Below are 20,405 nucleotides of genomic sequence, written 5' to 3'. Positions count from 1 at the left end.
TACAGTGAATATTAAAAATCAAGGTTCACTGCTTGTGTGGAAAAACTCATTAAACAAGCCTAATTGTTTTTCTGGCTAATGGAATATAGAATAACTCCTGCAGTAAACACAACTAGGAATAATATTCCAAATCCTCACATTACCCTTTATTTTATTAAGATTTCTAAGCATAGTTTCACAGGGAGGTTGTAACCATTTTGAAATGCCTGTGATACAAGCAATTTAACATTTCATCCATCCTGCCACAATATTATAAACTGGTCATTGTTTTCCACAATCAAAACGATATTGCAACCTCTGTTTGACAAAAATCAATACAAATATATATTAACTGATGAGTTCAGATTTTAAAAAAAGCTTAATGAAATATGACTTGCTTATTCTCTCATCAGATGCTAAAACTGACCTGTGTTTATGGTAATTTGCATTTTGTTTCAGATTTTGCAACTGCATTTCTTTTGCTTTTTAATTAATCTTTGTCTGTCTGAATGAAACAATTATTCTCTGTGGTTTTGGAGAAGCACAGTAAGAGTTTTAACAACACCAGGTTAAAGTCCAACAGGTTTATTTGGTAGCAAATGCCATTAGCTTTCGGAGCGCTGCTCCTTCGTCAGATGGAGTGGAAATCTGCTCTCAAACAGGGCACAGAGACACAAAATTAAGTTACAGAACATTGATTAGAATGCGAATCTCTACAGCCAACCAGAAGGTTGGAGAAGCAGCCATAGCAATCAATTCACCATGTATTATTACTAAAGATAAGCAATTAAAATAAAAATAGATCAATGAGGTTACACGCAGAATGGTAACAGTACAGGGGGACATCATTCAGCCCATTATGTTTGTACCATCTCTCTGCATGAGCAACTCAGCCAGTCCCACTCATCTCACCTTTCCCGCTAATCCTCACTGTTCAGGTGCTTATCCAGTTTCCTTTGGAAAGCCATGATTGAATCTAACTCGACTACCCATTCAGGAATTGTGTTCCAGCTTTATCTATCTATCCACTCAACTGTAGTCCCTTACTCCTTCTTCCGCACTTATGTAAATTCTTCACACCCATCCTAAAATGCAATCTCCAGAAGTGCAGTTTGCACTTCTCTGCATTAAATTGAATTTGCCACATGTCCACCCATTCTACCAGCCTGTCTATGTCCTCTTGAAGTCTATCAAAATCCTTCTCACAGCTCACAATGCTTCCAGGCCTTGTGTTTATTGCAAATTTTGAAATTGAGTCCTGCACGTTGCAGTCTAATCATTAGCATGTATCAAAACAGGTCTTAGTATCAACTCCACTGTATACCATCTCCCATTCCAGAAATAAATTACACATATCATTCAGCCAATGTTTTAGCTGTGCTACTCCTGTTCCTCTTTGTGAAGATTTTTTTTACATACTCTGCACTCAATTAATATAATATTTAATCTACATCTATAGGGCTACATCAGTTAAGGAAATAAAATAGCACAAGCAGAACAGTAAATATTGACTTGTCATTGATTGCATTCTTATGCATGCATTTATTACTGAAAGGGCTGATTACCTGGAAAGGTTGTTAAGATAGCACATTTAATTATTATTTTAAACAAATTACATACTGCACCAATTCAATTACTATGCTATGTAAGAACAGAAGTAGGTTATTTAGTTCCTTAAGGCTGTTCCATCATTCAGTCAGATCATGACTAATTTGTATATCAAATCCATTGCAGTACACCTTGTCAAAGCTAATTACAATGTAGAATAAATTTGAATCTGTTATGTGAACCTCTTCTAATATGTTAAATAAATGTAAAATACTGTGCATCAAAGCCCTGAAGATGCTTCTGTCAAACTCACATTGTGTAACCATCAACGTGGAGTCAATAGATTGGGACATAACCAGTCAAAGGTTTGCTATCTACAAATGTAAAATCTTTCAGGAAAATTAAATTAAAACTGTAATCTAATTCTGACCATCTAATCTAATTCACTCCATTGTTAAATTCAAAGCTTAAGAACTTTGGTAGTTTATGACAGCAATTGAATCAGTTAGTTTAAAGCCTCATCACTATTCCAAAGTTAGCCAATAGAATCATAGAATCATAGAAACCCTACAGTACAGAAAGAGGCCATTCGGCCCATCGAGTCTGCACCGACCACAATCCCACCCAGGCCCTACCCCCATATCCCTAAATATTTTACCCGCTAATCCCTCTAATCTACGCATCTCAGGACACTAAGGGGTAATTTTAGCATGGCCAATCACCCTAACCCGCACATCTTTGGACTGTGGGAGGAAACCAGAGCACCCGGAGGAAACCCACGCAGACACGAGGAGAATGTGCAAACTCCACACAGACAGTGACCCAAGCCAGGAATCGAACCCAGGTTCCTGGAGCTGTGAAGCAGCAGTGCTAACCACTGTGCTACCGTGACGCCCCAAAATCAGCCAGCACAGGAATTGAACCTGCACTGTTGGCATTACTCTGCATCACAAACCAGCTGTCCAACCAACTGAGCTAAACCAACCCTCAATATTATTGATTGAATTCATTTTCCAGAGAAGGTCTTTTAACCAGTGAAATTTTCTGATATTATATTTGCCATTAGCTCTGGAATAGAAACCTCCAAACTTCCCTTTTACTTGTTCGATTGTATTCAGGGAGCTAGCTATGATTTCAAAGCTGGGGTATATACTTCAGAGAGTCTTGCAAACACACTCAAGATAGCTACTACCCCAAGTTTCTGACATGAGAACTGTTTTTCATTTTGGAAGCATTGACGAGAGGAAGAGAGAGAGGCACACACATGCCCTCATCTCTATTTTGCTCCAATGACTAAAACTGGAATTAATGACAATAACAGGATATTCACCCCATCGAGACATTGTGATATTCTAACATTTGCTATCATGTCCTTGGCTAAATCTTGCTATGTTTGACCTCACCAAAGGATTCAGTACGGCAACAAAGAACCACCAGTGGGAGATCTATTAGTGCACTTAACTTCTGAACAACACCAATTACACTGCACAAGTGGCCTTCTTCTGCACTGGAATGAAAACATTTTACGTCTTGTTTTACACTTTGCAGCAGATGCAGTTTTTAAAAATACATTCAGATCAAATTATATCTTGGTGTTTTTCACAAGTTATGAGTTAGCAGCAGGAAGTATTTTGAATTCAACATGCTCTCCATTTCTTTTTCATTAAAGATCTGTTTTGAATTCACATGGTTAGCACTGCTGCCTCAGAGCGCCAGGGACCCAGGTTCGATTCCTGGCTGGGGTCACTGTCTGTGCGGAATCTACACATTCTCTCCGTGTGCTCCGGCTTCATCCCACAGTCCAAAAGACATGCTGGTTAGGTGCATTGCCATGCTAAATTCTCCCTCAGTGTACACGAACAGGTGCCGGAGTGTGGCGACTCGGGGATTTTTACAGTAACTTCATTGCAGTGTTAATGTAAGCCTACTTGTGACACTAATAAATAAATATCTGGTGGAAGAAATTCCAAACATTCAGTATGCTGCAAACTAGAAATCCACCTCCTTGCTTTCATATATCATTCACTTGGAAACTCATGCTACTTCTCTCCACACATTCAATAGCTTCCTCAAATATCCTTTTGTTCATCTCCTGGAAATTTACTCACTTAGTTCTTCTCCCCATATCCTACTATATGTTGCGTCTTTGGACAATTTGCTGCATGAAAAGGAGCCATAAAAAGGTACAAGTTAATCAGAGGCAGTGAAGTGGTTTCTGTGGTGGTCTGCATTAGATGGCTCTCATTTTGGCTGGACCTTTGATATAATTTCCAGTCTTGATCCCCAAACTCCATTAATGTTCAGTGTCAATTATTATAAACAACCTCAGGTAATAATGAGCTGTGCAATATGCTGGTACTGTATCGGAAATTGAATGCTCCACAAATACACTAAGCTCAAGATAAACTGCAACAAAGTGGCATAAATAGAAAATTAATACATCAATTATATAATAAATGCTGACCACACGGGGAAAATCTTAGAAGTTAATACTCTATTAAGGCAACCCATAATTGAAAATATACTAACAAGCACATCCAACACTGCACAGTGAACTTGAGATTGTAAACTCTAATGCAAAATATTGTGTGATGAACTGTTCTCCCAAATGGTATACAATTGAAATCTTTCACTAACAGCGTATTCTGTCATATAACACCACCAACGTCTCCATAATAGTCATGAAGGATATTTAAACATTAAAAAATATTGTTGCACTGTAATTTAAATCACTCTGTTCATTAGAATATATTACCTGCCTTAATGCAACCTTATTCATTAATTTGCTATCACTACAGTACAAAAGAATGCATAACAGCAACAAGGATAGAGTTCCTTGGTGCCAGTTTTGCACTAGTGCTCGAACTGCCTCTGATAATGAGCTGATTCAGACAAGATGGTCTCATCCAATTATGCTGTGGAACCTGCAGAAATCTTGCAGTGGATTTTCAAAAGCAACTCGAGTACTCATGGGGCAAATGTTCTCAACTCCCAATGATTGAAAGTAGATAATCAATGATTTCATCAGTTGTTTCAAAATAATACAGTAGATCTCACTGACAATCCGAGGCTGGTAATTGGTACCAGCATCTTTGCGTGTATGGGCCTGTTCCAAATGTAAATATGGATAAGTCATATAACCACAGTTATCTGAAGGTGTATTTGTATTGTATCTTTCACATTTTTAGGATATCTCTAAACATGTGGTCATAGTTTTATGTAGGCAAAAGAACAGGCAGTTTACAAACAGCAATGATAAGTGGCCAGTTACATAGTAGTGTTTGCTGTGGAAGGTATATTGTAAGGACATGAGAGAACTCCCTAGCTTTCTTCAATTGTTACCAGGGATCTTTCGGAAAAGGAACAGGTCTCTTCAACAGTGTTCCAATGCAGCACAACATAAATTTCTTACATTTCCAATGAAAAGGAAACATTTAAAACAGTAACTGTTCCCTTCCAGATGGCCTGCTGTACATTTGGAGCATTTTCTCTTATTTATTACAATGGCCCATCATATTTTGGATTACCATACAATCCAAGAAAAATATTTATTTATTATTGTCACAAGTAGACTTACATTAATACTGCAATGAAGTTACTGTGAAAATCCCTTAGTCGCCACACTCTGACACCTGCTTGGGGATACAGAGGGAGAATTTAACATGGCCAATGCACCTAATCAGCATGTCTTTTGGATTATGGGTGGAAAGCAAGCACCCGGGAGGAAACCCATGCAGTCACGGAGAACGTGCAGACACCGACAGTGGCCCAAGCTGGAAATAGAATCCGATCCCTGGCACTGTGAGGCAGCAGTGCTAATTATTGTGTCACCATGCCACCTAAGGTCATTAAGAGTTTTAACAACACCAGGTTAAAGTCCAACAGGTTTATTTGGTAGCAAATGCCATTAGCTTTTGGAGCGCTGCTCCTTCGTCAGATGGAGTGGATATCAAACAGGGCATACAGAGACACAAAATCAAGTTACAGAATACTGATTAGAATGCGAATCTCTACAGCCAACCAGGTCTTAAAGATACAGACAATGTGAGTGGAGGGAGCATCAAGCACAGGTTAAAGAGATGTGTATTGTCTCCAGACATCCTGTCCACACATCTAGATCTTTAACCTGTGCTTAATACTCCCTCCACTCACATTGTCTGTATCTTTAAGACCTGGTTGGCTGTAGAGATTCGCATTCTAATCAGTATTCTGTAACTGGATTTTGTGTTTCTGTATGCCCTGTTTGATATCCACTCCATCTGACGAAGGAGCAGCGCTCCGAAAGCTAATTGCATTTGCTACCAAATAAACCTGTTGGACTTTAACCTGGTGTTGTTAAAACTGTTACTGTGTTGACCCCAGTCCAACGCCGGCATGTCCACATCATGACCTAAGGTCATACCAGGTATTTCCTAAGCAAACCAGTAGTCTTCAATATGTATTCTTACGGAAGCAGAACTTCAATTTCTAAGTGTAGCGATAATGCATAGTCTCTTTTTTGGGAGAAACACTATCTTTTGTATATATATATATACACACACATATATTTAATGCACACACACGCATATATATATATATATATATGTGGCCCACTTAACGTTTGCTTTTATGAGGTCTTTCTTTAGAAAATACCCAGGAAATGAATTTAATGCACAGGACAAGTACCAAGTAATTGGTTATTACAATGTAATTCTGTGAATGTCTCCATGTCCCGATGAGGAGTGGATTAAGTATCGCTCAATTATATCCTGAGAAACCTGTCTAAGTTGCGCAACACTTTGGTCTCAGCTCCGTTTCGCAATTATTTGACAAGCGTGTGGCCTAGAATGGTGTAAAGAACCCGGGCAGGTTGGAAAATTGAACAGATAGGGAGGCAGGAATTCCGCAGCGGGCAGTGACTGCTGAACAAGGGAGGGAAATAAGCAATCGCTAAAAGTTTCAATGTAACAGCGGAGGGGGAAAAAGCAGCAGCGAGCGAGCAAACCCTGCACTGCCACCTGGTTGCCGAGTAACAAGAAATCTGAAATGTCAATGATGATTATAAAACCGTGCAGATAAATAAAAACAGGTTCCCGCCTGCACACACCAAACCCACTGCAATCAAAGGTCTGATTTGATCATAATCTTGGATTAACCAGTGATTGTACCCACCCAGGGCGGCAGATCTTGCTTAATCTCATTAGTAATCACAAACTTCTCGTCTTCCAGTAATTGGAATGCTGCTTGCAAGCGGGCAAGTTTCCAGCCCCGGTTTCTCTTCCACCAAATCCAGATGAGGAGGCCGAAGATGATCCAGGTGAGGCTCAGTCCGAAGTAGCCGGTCAGGTAGACGGGGAAGAGGTAGCTGAAAGCCTTGGCGAATTGTGTCAGCAGCTCCATCAACCCCGGCAGCAGCGGGTTGTTCTCTGCCATCTCGCTGCAAAGTATCTCCGAGGACACTGAAGCTCTCCGCTCCGAGAAGGAGATACTCTCCTTGCCTCCCAATTTCTTCACTTCCGCGGCGTTTCTCATCTTTGCCTCCACGACCCCTTTATTTTTCGTCCCTTTTAAACGCACCTTCCTCCTTTTCGGGAAGAAACTTCTGCGATTGAGCCCAGTTCCAGCACTTACAAATCCTCGGTACACACGCCACTCCTACTCAGCCTTAACCCTCCGGTCCCTCCTGCTCCGGGGACATCACGGATTCGTGGCTGGAGTCGCGGCTTCTCCACTCACCCTCCACCCTCTCTCATCACTGCGCAAAACAAACCTCTGTCCGCCTCCACCGAGAGACACTCCCCCCCTCCAGCCTGCCTGACTCTGCTGCCTCCTCCTCCCCCTTGCTGTCAACCTTAGCAACTTTACTGATTGACTGCTTGTTAATGCCGAAACTGAAACCATCCGGAAACATTTGCACTTTTACTTTAGAGGATATTTAAAATGCATTGCACGTTATGGGAAGTATTATCCTCTCCCCTCTCCCTCTCGCTTAGACCAGGAGATCTGCTCCTCTGTGTTGCTCATTCCAAATCCAATTTTTGCCCAGTTCGGATCAATGGATGTCAGTGGCAGGTGCAAACACATTCTCAGCTGCAGGTTTGAAGCCTGAATCCACTGCTCTTTTCAACAACGAAATGTGACATCTGAAACATAACAGACATGCACGAGGTTCACTGTGAAAGATCTGTCTGGAGAAAATATCACATCTTCGATCATTAAAATCGGGGAAATAAAAATTGCCAGTGATTCTGAAAGCATCTGACCCGTAGCGCTTTATTGAGATGGGGCTTTGGAAGTTTATTAATCTAGATTTTGGGGTCTGCTGTGAGTGGTCTTTCTATTTTTTCTGATGTATTAAACAAGAGAGCAGGCACTAGAAATCAACTCCCCAATCAAATGGCACAAAAGCTCCTCGCCCATTGTAAGAGGTATGCCTACAAATAAGATTTATTTTTTATTATTTATTTGTCACAAGTAGGCTTACATTAACATTGCAATGAAGATACTGTGAAAATCCCCTGGTCACCACACTCTGGCGCCTGTTCGGGTAGACTGTGGGAGAATTTAGCACGGCCAATACACCAAACTAGCATGTCTTTCAGACTGTGGGAGGAAACCGGAGCACCCGGAGGAAACCCACGCAGACATGGGGAGAACATGCAAACTCCACACAGACAGTGACCCAAGCTGGGAATGGAACTCGGGTCCCTGGTGCTGTGAGGCAGCAGTGCTAACCACTGTGCCACCCAAGATTTGATAAATCATCAATGCGTAATAACAGTCAAACAATAATATAACATTCACAAAGTACCTATTCCTCCTTCCAAGCATCTAACAATTAACTCTCTCTCTCTCACCCGCCTTACATGCAGGCCAATTCACTCAGATCATGCACTGTCTCTGTCAGCAAACAGCATCGGAGCCACAATCTGGCCCAATGGGGAACATTGTACACATGGCAGGCCACGATGGACATATGACTGAACAGCATCAATTCTGTAATTACAATGGATTTCTAAAGCAAGTTTGGTTCATTTCCTTTTTAAAATGTGATGTTTGGTAATACTATGATCAGTTTCAGGTGGATTCACACTGGGGTTGAGGAATAACAGTTATTTTTGTGAAAGTTGGATGTGGTTCAAAGATGAAATGAGAATAGTGAATGAAGGCATGTGACAGTTACTCTGGTGTTTCCAGGTTATTTTCCTCTAGTACTGATGCTGCTGTAACAATTAATCTTAGAAGGGACGGGGGAGGTAGGTGGAGTGGAGGTGGAATACTTGTGATTAAGCTTCAGTTGAAAGGGACTTTTAAAAACTTTATTCTAAATTAGAATTTGGAAGCAATTTTATTAATTGTACCATAGGGTGAAAAATAGACTAGCCCCCTATACATCCAGCTCACTGCTCTCTTAATTCCAAACCCAGATTGGGCCTGCTTATTGCATCACATAGAAATATGTCACAGATAGTGACCATTCAGCCCACCGTGTCAGTGCAAGCAGTTAATGCCTCCATCCAGCATTTTGATCTGTAGCACAATAGTTACAGCACCTCGAGTGCACATCGAATATTTCTTTTAATGTAATGTGTTTCTTTTTCAACCTTTTCAGGTAGTGAGGTCCCAGACCCCCATCATCCTTTAAAGGTGCTATATAAATGCAAGTTGCTGTTAGTACAAAACATGCTACTGATATTGAGGAAGTGGAGGAAGTGGATGATTATCTTTCATTTTTGCTCGTTTGTGTCAGCATTCAACAGGATCTGCTTAAAAGGAAATTACACATCCTGCAGACCCAATAGCAGAGAGACAGTCATGATATAAGTAAGTCTCTGAAAACATTGTAAATAGTGTAATGTAATGTAACTAAATAAATGCCAACCCTCAACCAGAACCTGCGACTTCTCTCATTCTCCTGGCACATACTCATATCCCCAGCTGAATGGTCAACAGCAACACCCACCTTTCTCTTTTTACTGCCTCACACCAATGCCTCACAGTAAAATGTGTAAAATATATAGACCCGAACCTTACATTCCCAATAGCAGTGACATTCACCACTATTGAGGATTTCAACAATAATGCAATTTATGGAGAGCCCACTTACATTTGAATTCAGAAGATACATACAAACATATGAATTAATAGCAGGAGTAGGCCAGTTGCAGTGCTCCAGAATGGGTTCATGTGGAGCACACACCGATAGTCTTACTGTACGTGACCTATTAGGTACCTGGCTCCACAATCCCACAGATGTTGGAGAAAATTTGGGGATGTGCAGGGTGGTGGTGGGGAGGGGGAGGGGGGGGGGGGAGGGGGGTGTTGCTAGTTGTGGGGAGGGATAGCGGGGCTGTAATGAACATAGATTAAAGAAAGTCGCAGATTTTAGTTTGTGATGTTAGAGTGGGTATGGCTTTACCAGGAATTGTGTCTTAGAACATAGAACATAGAACATTACAGCGCAGTACAGGCCCTTCAGCCCTCGATGTTGCGCCAACCTGTGAAACCAATCTAAAGCCCATCTAACCTACACTATTCCAATATCATCCATATGTTTATCAAATGACCATTTAAATGCCCTTAATGTTGGCGAGTCTACTACTGTTGAAGGCAGGGCATTCCACGCCCTTACTACTCTCTGATTAAAGAACCTACCTCTGACATCTGTCCTATATCTATCACCCCTCAATTTAAAGCTCTGTCCCCTCGTGCTAGCCATCACCATCCGAGGAAAAAGGCTCTCACTGTCCACCCTATCTAATCCTCTGATCATCTTGTATGCCTCTATTAAGTTACCTCTTAACCTTCTCTCTAACGAAAACAGCCTCAAGTCCCTCAGCCTTGCCTCATATGACCTTCCCACCATACCAGGCAACATCCTGGTAAATCTCGTCTGCACCCTTTCCAATGCTTCCACATCCTTCCTATAATGCGGTGACCAGAACTGTACCCAATACTCCAAGTGCGGCCGCACCAGAGTTTTGTACAGCTGCAACATGACCTCATGGCTCCGAAACTCAATCCCTCTACCAATAAAAGCTAACACACCATACGCCTTCTTAACAACCCTATCAACCTGGGTGCCAACTTTCAGGGATCAATGCACATGGACACCGAGATCTCTCTGTTCATCCACACTACCAAGTATCTTACCATTAGCCCAGGACTCCTTCCAAAGTGAATCACCTCACACTTTTCCGCATTAAACTCCATTTGCCACCTCTCAGCCCAGCTCTGCAGCTTATCTATGTCCCTCTGTAACCTGCAACATCCTTCTGCACTGTCCACAACTCCACCAACTTTAGTGTCATCCGCAAATTTACTAACCCATCCTTCTACGCCCTCATCCAGGTCATTTATAAAAGTGACAAACAGCAGTGGCCCCAAAACAGATCCTTGCGGTACACCAGTAGTAACTGAACTCCAGGATGAACATTTCCCATCAACCACCACCCTCTGTCTTCTTACAGCTCTGATGTGGAGATGCCGGCGTTGGACTGCGGTAAACACAGTAAGAGTTTTAACAACACCAGGTTAAAGTCCAACAGGTTTATTTGGTAGCAAATGCCATTCGCTTTCGGAGCCCTGCTCCTTCGTCAGATGGAGTGGATACCTGCTCACAAACAAGGCACACAGACATAAAATCAAGTTACAGAATACTGATTAGAATGTGAATCTTTACAGCTAATCAAGTCTTAAAGATACAGACAATGTGAGTGGAGGGAGCATTAGGCACAGGTTAAAGAAATGTGCATTGCCTCCAGACAGGACAGCCAGTGAGATTCTGCAAGTCCAGGAGGCAAGCTGTGGGGGTTACCGATAGTGTGACATGAACCCAAGATCCCAGTTTAGGCCATCCTCATGTGTGCAGAACTTGGCTATCAGTTTCTGCTCAGCGACTCTGCGCTGTCATGTGTCGTGAAGGCCGCCTTGGAGAATGCTTACCCGAAGATCAGAGGCCGAATGCCCGTGACCGGTTGGACTTTAAACTGGTGTTGTTAAAACTCTTACTGTTCTTACAGCTAGCCAATTTCTGATCCAAACCGCTAAATCACCCTCAATCCCATGCCTCCGTATTTTCTGCAGTAGCCTACCGTGGGGAACCTTATCAAACGCTTTCCTGAAATCCATATACACCACATCAACTGCTTTACCCTTATCCACCTCTTTGGTCACCTTCTCAAAGAATTCAATAAGGTTTGTGAGGCACGACCTACTCTTCACAAAACCGTATTGACTATCCCTAATCAAATTATTCCTTTCTAAATGATTATAAATCCTATCTCTTATAATCCTTTCCAAAACTTTGCCCACAACAGAAGTAAGGCTCACTGGTCCATAATTACCAGGGTTGTCTCTACTCTCCTTCTTGAACAAGGGGACAACATTTGCTATCCTCCAGTCTTCTGGCACTATTCCTGTAGACAATGACGACATAAAGATCAAAGCCAAAGGCTCTGCAATCTCCTCCCTAGCCTCCCAGAGAATCCTAGGATAAATCCCATCCGGCCCAGGGGACTTATCTATTTTCACACTTTCCAGAATTGCTAACACCTCCTCCTTATGAACCTCAATCCCGTCTAGTCTAATAGCCTGTATCTCAGTATTCTCCTCAACAACATAGTCTTTTACCTGTGTGAATACTGATGAAAAATATTCATTTAGCGCCTCTGCTATCTCTTCGGACTCCACGCACAACTTCCCACTACTGTCCTTGACTGGCCCTAATCTTACTCTAGTCATTCTTTTATTCCTGACATACCTGTAGAAAGCTTTAGGGTTTTCCTTGATCCTACCTGCCAAAGACTTCTCATGCCCCCTCCTGGCTCTTCTTAGCTCTCTCTTTAGGTCCTTCTTGGCTAACTTGTAACTAACTGAGCCTTCATGTCTCATCTTTACATAAGTCTCTTTCTTCCTCTTCACAAGAGATTTAACTTCTTTAGTAAACCACGGTTCCCTCGCTCGACCACTTCCTCCCTGCCTGACAGGTACATACTTATCAAGGACACGCAGTAGCTGTTCCTTGAACAAGCTCCACATTTCAATTGTGCCCATCCCCTGCAGTTTCCTTCCACATCCTATGCATCCTAAATCTTGCCTAATCGCATCATAATTTCCTTTCCCCCAGCTATAACTCTTGCCCTGCGGTATATACCTATCCCTTTCTATCGCTAAAGTAAACGTAACTGAATTGTGGTCACTATCACCAAATTGCTCACCTACCTCCAAATCTAACACCTGGCCTGGTTCATTACCCAGTACCAAATCCAACGTGGCCTCTTGTTGGCCTATCTACATGCTGTGTCAGGAAACCCTCCTGCACACATTGGACAAAAACTGACCCATCTAAAGTACTCGAACTATAGCATTTCCAGTCAATATTTGTAAAGTTAAAGTCCCCCATAGCAACAATCCTGTTACTTTCGCTCCTATCCAGAATCATCTTTGCAATCCTTTCCTCTACATCTCTGGAACTTTTTGGAGGCCTGTAGAAAACTCCCAACAGGGTGACCTCTCCTTTTCTGTTTCTAACCTCAGCCCATACTACCTCAGTAGACTAGTCCTCATCAAACATCCTTTCTGCCACCGTAATACTGTCCTTGACTAACAATGCCACACTTCCCCCTCTTTTACCACCTTCCCTGATCTTACTGAAACAGCTAAACCCCGGAACCTGCAACAACCATTCCTGTCCCTGCTCTATCCATGTCTCCGAAATGGCCACAACATCGAAGTCTTATCACTAGGCCTCTCCTTTCACCTTGCTGATGGTTCCACACTGCAGCTGGGAGAGCAAGTTCATGTCGTAGCCAGTGGAAAAAGGTAGGCATGTAGTTTCGAACACAGTCAGCAGTGTACACCTTGGCTTCGCTGCCGACCACAGGATCCAGGCCAATTATTGATTATCAGGCATAAGCCTATCTGTACAAAAATGACCTAGAAATAGTCATTTTTAACATAGAAAGCCGTCCCAGGGTGAATCACCGAGGCTTATTTTAAAAAATGCAGATGTGCTCAGATAATCCAAAAAGACAGATCCTGCCTGACCTCCACCAATTAGAGGAAGTAACAACAAGTGTGAACTCTGGAAACCCAACAACGTGATATAACTAGCCTTCTGAAATGCATTTGACAAATGCTAAATTTGTAGCTGAGCTCAAAACAATGGTAAATCAGGACAAAAGCAGAAAATGCTGGAAAATCTCAGCAGATCTGATAGCATCTGTGGAGAGAGAATAGAGCCAACACATTCTCTCTACAGATGCTGTCAGACCTGCTGAGATTTTTCAGCATTTTCTGTTTTTGTTTCAGATTCCAGCATCTGCCGTATTTTACTTTTAGCTTTGCGTAAATCAGGACAAACTTGGCAACGAAGAATAAAAATTATTAACAAGTAGAAAAGATCAGGTGACTGAATTTTATTTGAAGGGACTTGCATAAGGTGATGTTGGGGTGGGAAGGGGTGGGGTGAGGGGAGATATGTGGTAACAGGTCAGGAACCTGTTTATCCTATTTTTGGCAAACCAATTAAACTAAATTAGCAAGCTGAGGGACAAGTAAAAAGACAGTCCCTTTAAAGGGATACTGCAACAAAGAAACAGAACTGCAAACGAAACTTAAAACATCAAAACAAAAGTGGTTGATAAAGCAACCCTGTCCCCATGGTATCCAGTGAGCATGGAAGGCCTTGATCATGCGTGAACCTGTTCATCAATGATCCAGATTTCACCTTGGCTCATCAACTCAGCCACTGCATTTCATATTCTACTTCTGGCTATCCTGACCAGAGAGAGTGAGTGGGATGTCATACAGAAGTATCAAGTGGTAGTTTTCTAATTAAAGCGATTCTGACATGGATCACTTTGGCTGAACTGTACATTGTTTTTTTTAGCCTTTAGCAACCACAGGAATAGTAAGCAGACCTGGGATGGCTGCTCTGAGCCAAGGATACTCAGTTGAGTGTTCTCCTGCAGCATTTACAGGGCTGAAATGAAGGTGGTACTTGTCAAGGGAGGAAGAGGCCAACTGAATAGGTGTGGCTGGAAGTGCATGAGGAAGTGAGAAGCAGGAGTGTTGTCCCTCAAACTTGGAAACAGTCTTCCAGGAGGTTTAGAGATCTCCGGAGGCCAGGGAATGTGAGCAACATAACGCTTTCAGGTGTCAGGTGCCACAGTATGATTTTCTCAGCATTCTCCAGCACAGCGCTCCCCTGAACAACACACAACTCCACGCACTATTCTCTCTCTCTCCAGTCTCCTTCTCACATCCCCATCCGAGCAGCTAGCGTTCGCTCTCATCTTCATCTTTATATCATCTTGCACCCAAGCCACAAAGGCACCCTCCAAAAATAATGTCCTTCTCTCCTCTGCACACATGACATTTAGAGGAATCACCATTCTCTCTGGTTTCTTTGCTTCCAAAAAGTAAAGTTTTTAAAGTTTATTTACTAGTCACAAGCAGGCAATGAAGTTATTGTGAAAATCCCCTTGTCGCCACATTCCGACACCTGTTTGGGTATACGGCGGGAGAATCTAGCCTGGCAATGCACCTAACCAGCACATCTTTCAGACTATGGGAGGAAACCCATGCAGACACGGGGAGAATGTGCAGATTCCGCACAGTGACCTAAGCCGGGAATCAAACCCAGGTTCCTGGCTGTGAAGCAGCAGTGCTAACCACTCTGCCACTGTGCTGCCAGGGGAAGAGAGCAGCAAATTTCATAAAGTTGGGTGGTGGGAAGTGGGGCACTCCAGTAATAGCCACCTTGTCAACCAGCGGCAATGAGTTTCCGCCTGACCGATTAGAAAGAAGGTCTTGCCCTACAAGGCTGCAGATGTCAGCAACAACCAACAGTGGTAGACTGAGCTTCCTGAGATATTAATGTTCACACATGTCAGAGAGCTGATCTTCTGCCAATAGATCCTGTGTGGGGTGGGGTGAGGGTGGAGGTGCACCTTCCTCAAGTAGGATCTCTATGATCAGCTCTTTTGCACTGTGAAATGGCAGTGAAGAAGGCACCCAACATTCCTGTTGCTGTTATTGTTGCTGCTCCTCTTGTTCTTCATCTGAGGTGCAAGGTAGAGCTGCATTGCTCCATGCCTTAGAGAAGGTTGTCAGCAGGAAAGTGAGCAAAGAGCAAGACTGGCTTCTAAGAAGCTGGAGGTTGCCTGGCAAATATTAAGAGCACATTCTCAGAAGAGATGCTGCAACCTCTCACCAATATCACTGCAGCTCTTTAATTTTGTTCTTTGAAGCCTTCCCAACCTGTCAGTTTCACTTCTTAACCAAGCCGTGCTGTGCTCTTACCTCATTGAGCCTGACAAGCTCTGCACAGTTCAAGAAGCCCATACACTGGTTGTTAAAGCCAGAGTACTGAGTGAAATCCGGAGTTAATTACCTCTTTACATATTTTAACAACTTAACAATTGCATGAAGGTTTCTGGTTGCCTGCAAACCCATCTAACCTACAGCCAGAAGTGGATGGGATCTTGTCGGTTTCCCAAACTGACTACTTTTCAGCTCTTTAAACCCCCTGCCTGGACCCTAATCCATTTCCCCATGACCTTTAAAATTCTCCCCAGGGAGTAAGTAGAGGAGTAATATTGAAATTGATGAAGTGCCATGTCGATGTCCAGCGACTGATGTTCAGACACCTATTACTTTGTATTTACTTCAAAAACCCATTGTTAACTGGTCAGATTTGCAGAAAATACAAAGGAGAAAGGACAGTTGATTTTGAGGAGACAGTGTGAGGGATACAAATTCCACATACGCCAAATTTTGGGCTTTGATGCTGCTTGCCAACCAATTAAGCAATATGTCAACTTCTCAGCCTTTTACATGAGATATCAGCTTTTTGTGTCTGTATAAAACCAGGAAAATTGGGAATACACAGCAATTAACATTTACAAAAAGTAAAGGTGGGTTATGATATTTCTGGGGCAAACCCCACATCTGGCGCAGCTGGAAGCTGTTAGAATATATCAGCCAGAAGTTACTTTGGCTGCCACATTTGGTAATAAAATAGTGACTGCATTTCATGAATATTACATTAGCTGTGAAGAGGATGTCCTGAGGATGCATAAGGCACATTTCAAAGCCAATTCTTTATTTACTGCTGCATGGTCTGTCAGCTGCTTCAGAATTATTGAGTAGTTTTTGCCAGTTTTATATAGGTTGAGGTGTATGAAATGCTTTAGGCAAAACAGGAAATGTGGTTCAACAATCAACGTAAGACTGTAAGAAATAGATACAGGAGTAGGCCATTTGGCCCATCGGGCCTACTCCACCATTTGATAGGATCATGGCTGATCTGACATTCACTTTCCTGCTCATTCCCCGTAACCCTCAATTCCCTTACTGATCAAAAATTTATCTAACTCGGCCTTAAATATACATAGACTCTGCCTCCACAGCTCTCAGTGGCAAGAATGTTCCAAAGACTCATAACCCTCTGAGAGAAGAAATTCCTCCTCATCTCAGTTATAAATTGGTGCTCCTTTATTCTGAGACTATACCCTCTGGTCCTAGACTCTCCCATGAGGGGATACATCCTCTCCACATTTACCCTGTCAAGCTCCTTAAGAATCCTATACGTTTGATCTTGGTTTCAGATAAAGCTCGGCACAACATCGTGGGCCGAAGGGCCTGTTCTGTGCTGTACTGTTCTATGTTTCAATGAGATCACCTCTCATCCTTCTACTTTCCAATGGGTAGAGTCCCAACCTGTTTAACCGTTGCCCATAAGACAATTCTTCCATAGCGGGGATCAACCTAGTGAACTTTCTCTGAACTGCCTCCAATGAAATAATATCTTTCCTTATATAAAAGGACCAAAACTACAAGCAATATTCCAGATGTGGTCTCTTGTACAGTTGCAGCAAGACTTCCCTACTCTTAAATTCCAACTCCCTTGAAATAGGGGCCAACATTCCATTAGCCCTCCTGAGTACTTGCTGCATTTGTGTTTTGTGCATAAGTACCCCCAAGTCCTGCCATCACCCCGTCTGCAGAGCTCACCCCACCGTTGATCATCCCCACCGCCGTCACCCTCTTGCACTTGCCTCCCTCCTTGCACAGTTCTCTTCCCCGCCATGCAGAGCTCCCCCATATCATTGCCCCCCCCCCCCCACTCAGGCCCCACCCATTTGACACTGCACTGGCACAGTTATGGTGCCCGGTGGGCACTGCCAGGATGGCACTGTCTGGCCATGCTCCTGACCACCCAGGTTTCTCAATGCCCTCTGATCTCCCGGTGTTGCCATCACATCTGGTCCCCAATGGTGGAGACCTCTCACCCGAAACAGCCGTGCTGAACGTGCCATGTCATTAATATTTATATCAGCCGATTGCGCTGGCAAAACAGGGCTGGGAAGATGGCTTTCGGCACGAGACCGGTTTGCACCCAGTGTGAAAGCCTCGCGCGCTATCTTCCTGGCTTGCTGCACGATTGACCAGCGCAGTAGGCTGAAAAGATTGCGCCCGTTATGTCCAAGTTGAATAGTGATCTGGTCAGACCATAGCTTGAATAGTGTGCAGTCTGAGGCAAGGCAGTGAGACAACTTGTGTCTCAGGAAGAATCCCAACTGTCATGATGGAAGACTGGGAAAACTTAGATTTTTGGCCTAGAAAAGAGGCATCAAAGAGGCAATATTATAGAAACACCATGGAAAAAAATACATGGAGGGAAATCCAAGATGGCGCCGGAGTGAGGCAACGTCTTGCAAGCTGTGCCCAGCATACCTTCAAATTCTATCTTTTACTTTCGTTCTATGCTTCTCAAACTTCATTCTACAGTCTGCACTCTCTCATTTCCTTCTCTATGAATGGTATGCTCTGTCACATACTTTCTCTATGAATGATATGTGCGCAAGAAGCAATACTTTTCGCTGTATGCTAATACATGTGACAATAATAAATCAAATGAAAATCTGGAAAATCACTTTCTGAATTGAGAGAGTAAGGAATGGGAGAATAGAATGGGTAGAATGCGAATTTGGAAAGAGTGTCTAAAATTCTTCGCATAAGAGGCTGGATTTAACATTCCCTTCCCTCACCCCCGATGGGGTTGAAGGTGGGGACACATGTTAAAACCACTTACCTGGCTGTCCCTGCCCTCATCATAATTATATCAGTGGCGGGGTGGCATTGGGAAGCCTACCCTCCTGTCAGTGAGCCAATTGAGGCCCTTAAGTGTGTAACTGAGATTCCCGTTTGGCCTCAGCTCACCATTGCTGGTATTTAACTGGTCGGAGGAGAGACCACCCCAAGTGGCCAGATTGGCAAGTTTTCCTGTGTGGCTTGGTGGTGGGCAAGTGTTGGAATCCCTCCTTAACTGGCCCCCTGGGCCCATCAGAAGAAGCCCCATCCTGTCATGGTATAACCCCATCCCAGGTTGCATTCCCCCTGTAACCTCTCAAACCCTGGCCCCCACCAACCCCTCATTAACCTCAAAACACTTACAAAGTTCCAAATCATCTCCTCGTTGCCTGGGGGGCAGTAGATCTACAACTACTATAAGTAGATCTATAACTGCTCTGATTGGCCAGCAACTCGGGCAGGACCTCCTGTCCCTGAGGGATGTAAGTCCCAGCTCCAAACTATTAACCGGGCTGTTAAATAACTGTCGGGCTGCAGATCTCTTGGCAGGTGGAGTGGGGACCAGGGCACCTTTTGTAACTCTTCCCAATGAATGATCAACTCATAGAAAGGTGTCCCAGAAAGAATAATCGACAAAAAGCCTTGCAACATCTAAGAGGAAACATGGATATGATGGTGGAGAGACTGTAAACTAATTTTGATTGGATGAACTGACATGAGCTGAATGGCTTTATGGATTCATATTCATCTTGTGATCTATTTCAGATAAGTGTAGTTTCTCCATTATCTAGCCCATGGCCCACAATTAATTGACCATTTCTGCAGTTAACAATCTGCTAAATCACACTTCCAAGATATTATCCCCTCTCCTCTTAGATATTCTCCCCTTAGCTGCCTTATCTCCATTCCATTAAGTCCAAAGAATGCAATCTTGAATATCTTTGACAGAAAACTGGCTTAACCATTCACTACCACATCTGACTGGACCGCATAAAGCATTAATGCTTCCTGCTTTCCATTGCTGCAATTGGTAATTCAGCAATACAAAAATAAACCACGGCTTCTCTTCTTTATTACATCTCCCTTCTTATACTAGCCTCCCTTGCCTCCTCTACCTTCACTTCCATCAACAAGTGCAACAAACTAAGGACTTTTTCTCACTAGATTCAAGGTTATTCCCTCAGCTGCATTTGCTACTTTCTCTTCTGGCCGACCAGACCAAACTTCCTCTTTTGTTGCCCTTTGGCCTAGCCCTGAACCCATGCCTTTCTGTAGATTCTATACTATCCCTTGCGTTGCTCACTGTGAGCTAATTTTGTCCATAAGGTCCTTGTTGCCTCGGCCCCATGTGAACCAAACTGTTTGCTACCTCCAAATCCAAACCTGGGGAGGCCGGAAGTTATGGCTGTAGAATGTCACTGTAGAAGGCTAATTTCCGAGGATAAAGTGAAACTGTCTTTCCCTCTGGTGAAACATGCACAACTTTTCAAACCTCAGTATATGTACAAAGACTGTGCACAGTAAAATAGGATGCTTAAAAGCTGTTTCCATCTCTGAGTGGCAACATGCTCAAATATCACAGGAAGAATGCAAATGTGAGAACAGGAGAGAAAGTGCTCCATATATCCACATTTTTGGAACATTAAAACAAATGAAATAAGGAAATTGCTACTTTAAAAGTGAACCAAAATTTAAAATTTTGGCAGGGTTACTGGCTTTCAGAATAATTCTAGCTCTAAATCTTTCTCTTTCCCCCAGCTGAAGTGGGAAAAACATAAAGATGGGTACATAACACATAA

At 43.0% G+C, this 20,405-nt stretch overlaps 1 protein-coding gene across 1 annotated transcript in view; it reads right to left on the bottom strand.

The window, feature by feature from the left end:
• LOC144503590 (extended synaptotagmin-3-like) overlaps positions 1–7,284 on the bottom strand; it is a 99,451-nt gene extending 92,167 nt beyond the window's left edge. Inside the window, exon 1 of the mRNA XM_078228179.1 lies at positions 6,679–7,284. Coding sequence (XP_078084305.1) covers positions 6,679–7,038 — 360 coding nt within the window. The 5' untranslated portion in view covers positions 7,039–7,284. The remainder of the gene's footprint in view (positions 1–6,678) is intronic.
• Positions 7,285–20,405: the final 13,121 nt, after the last annotated feature.

The sequence above is a fragment of the Mustelus asterias genome, chromosome 14 (genome assembly GCF_964213995.1).
Source record: "Mustelus asterias chromosome 14, sMusAst1.hap1.1, whole genome shotgun sequence".
Taxonomy (NCBI): Eukaryota; Metazoa; Chordata; class Chondrichthyes; order Carcharhiniformes; family Triakidae; genus Mustelus; species Mustelus asterias.
Note: the sequence above shows the minus strand (reverse complement) of the source record. Positions and strands in the feature narration are given on the sequence as shown.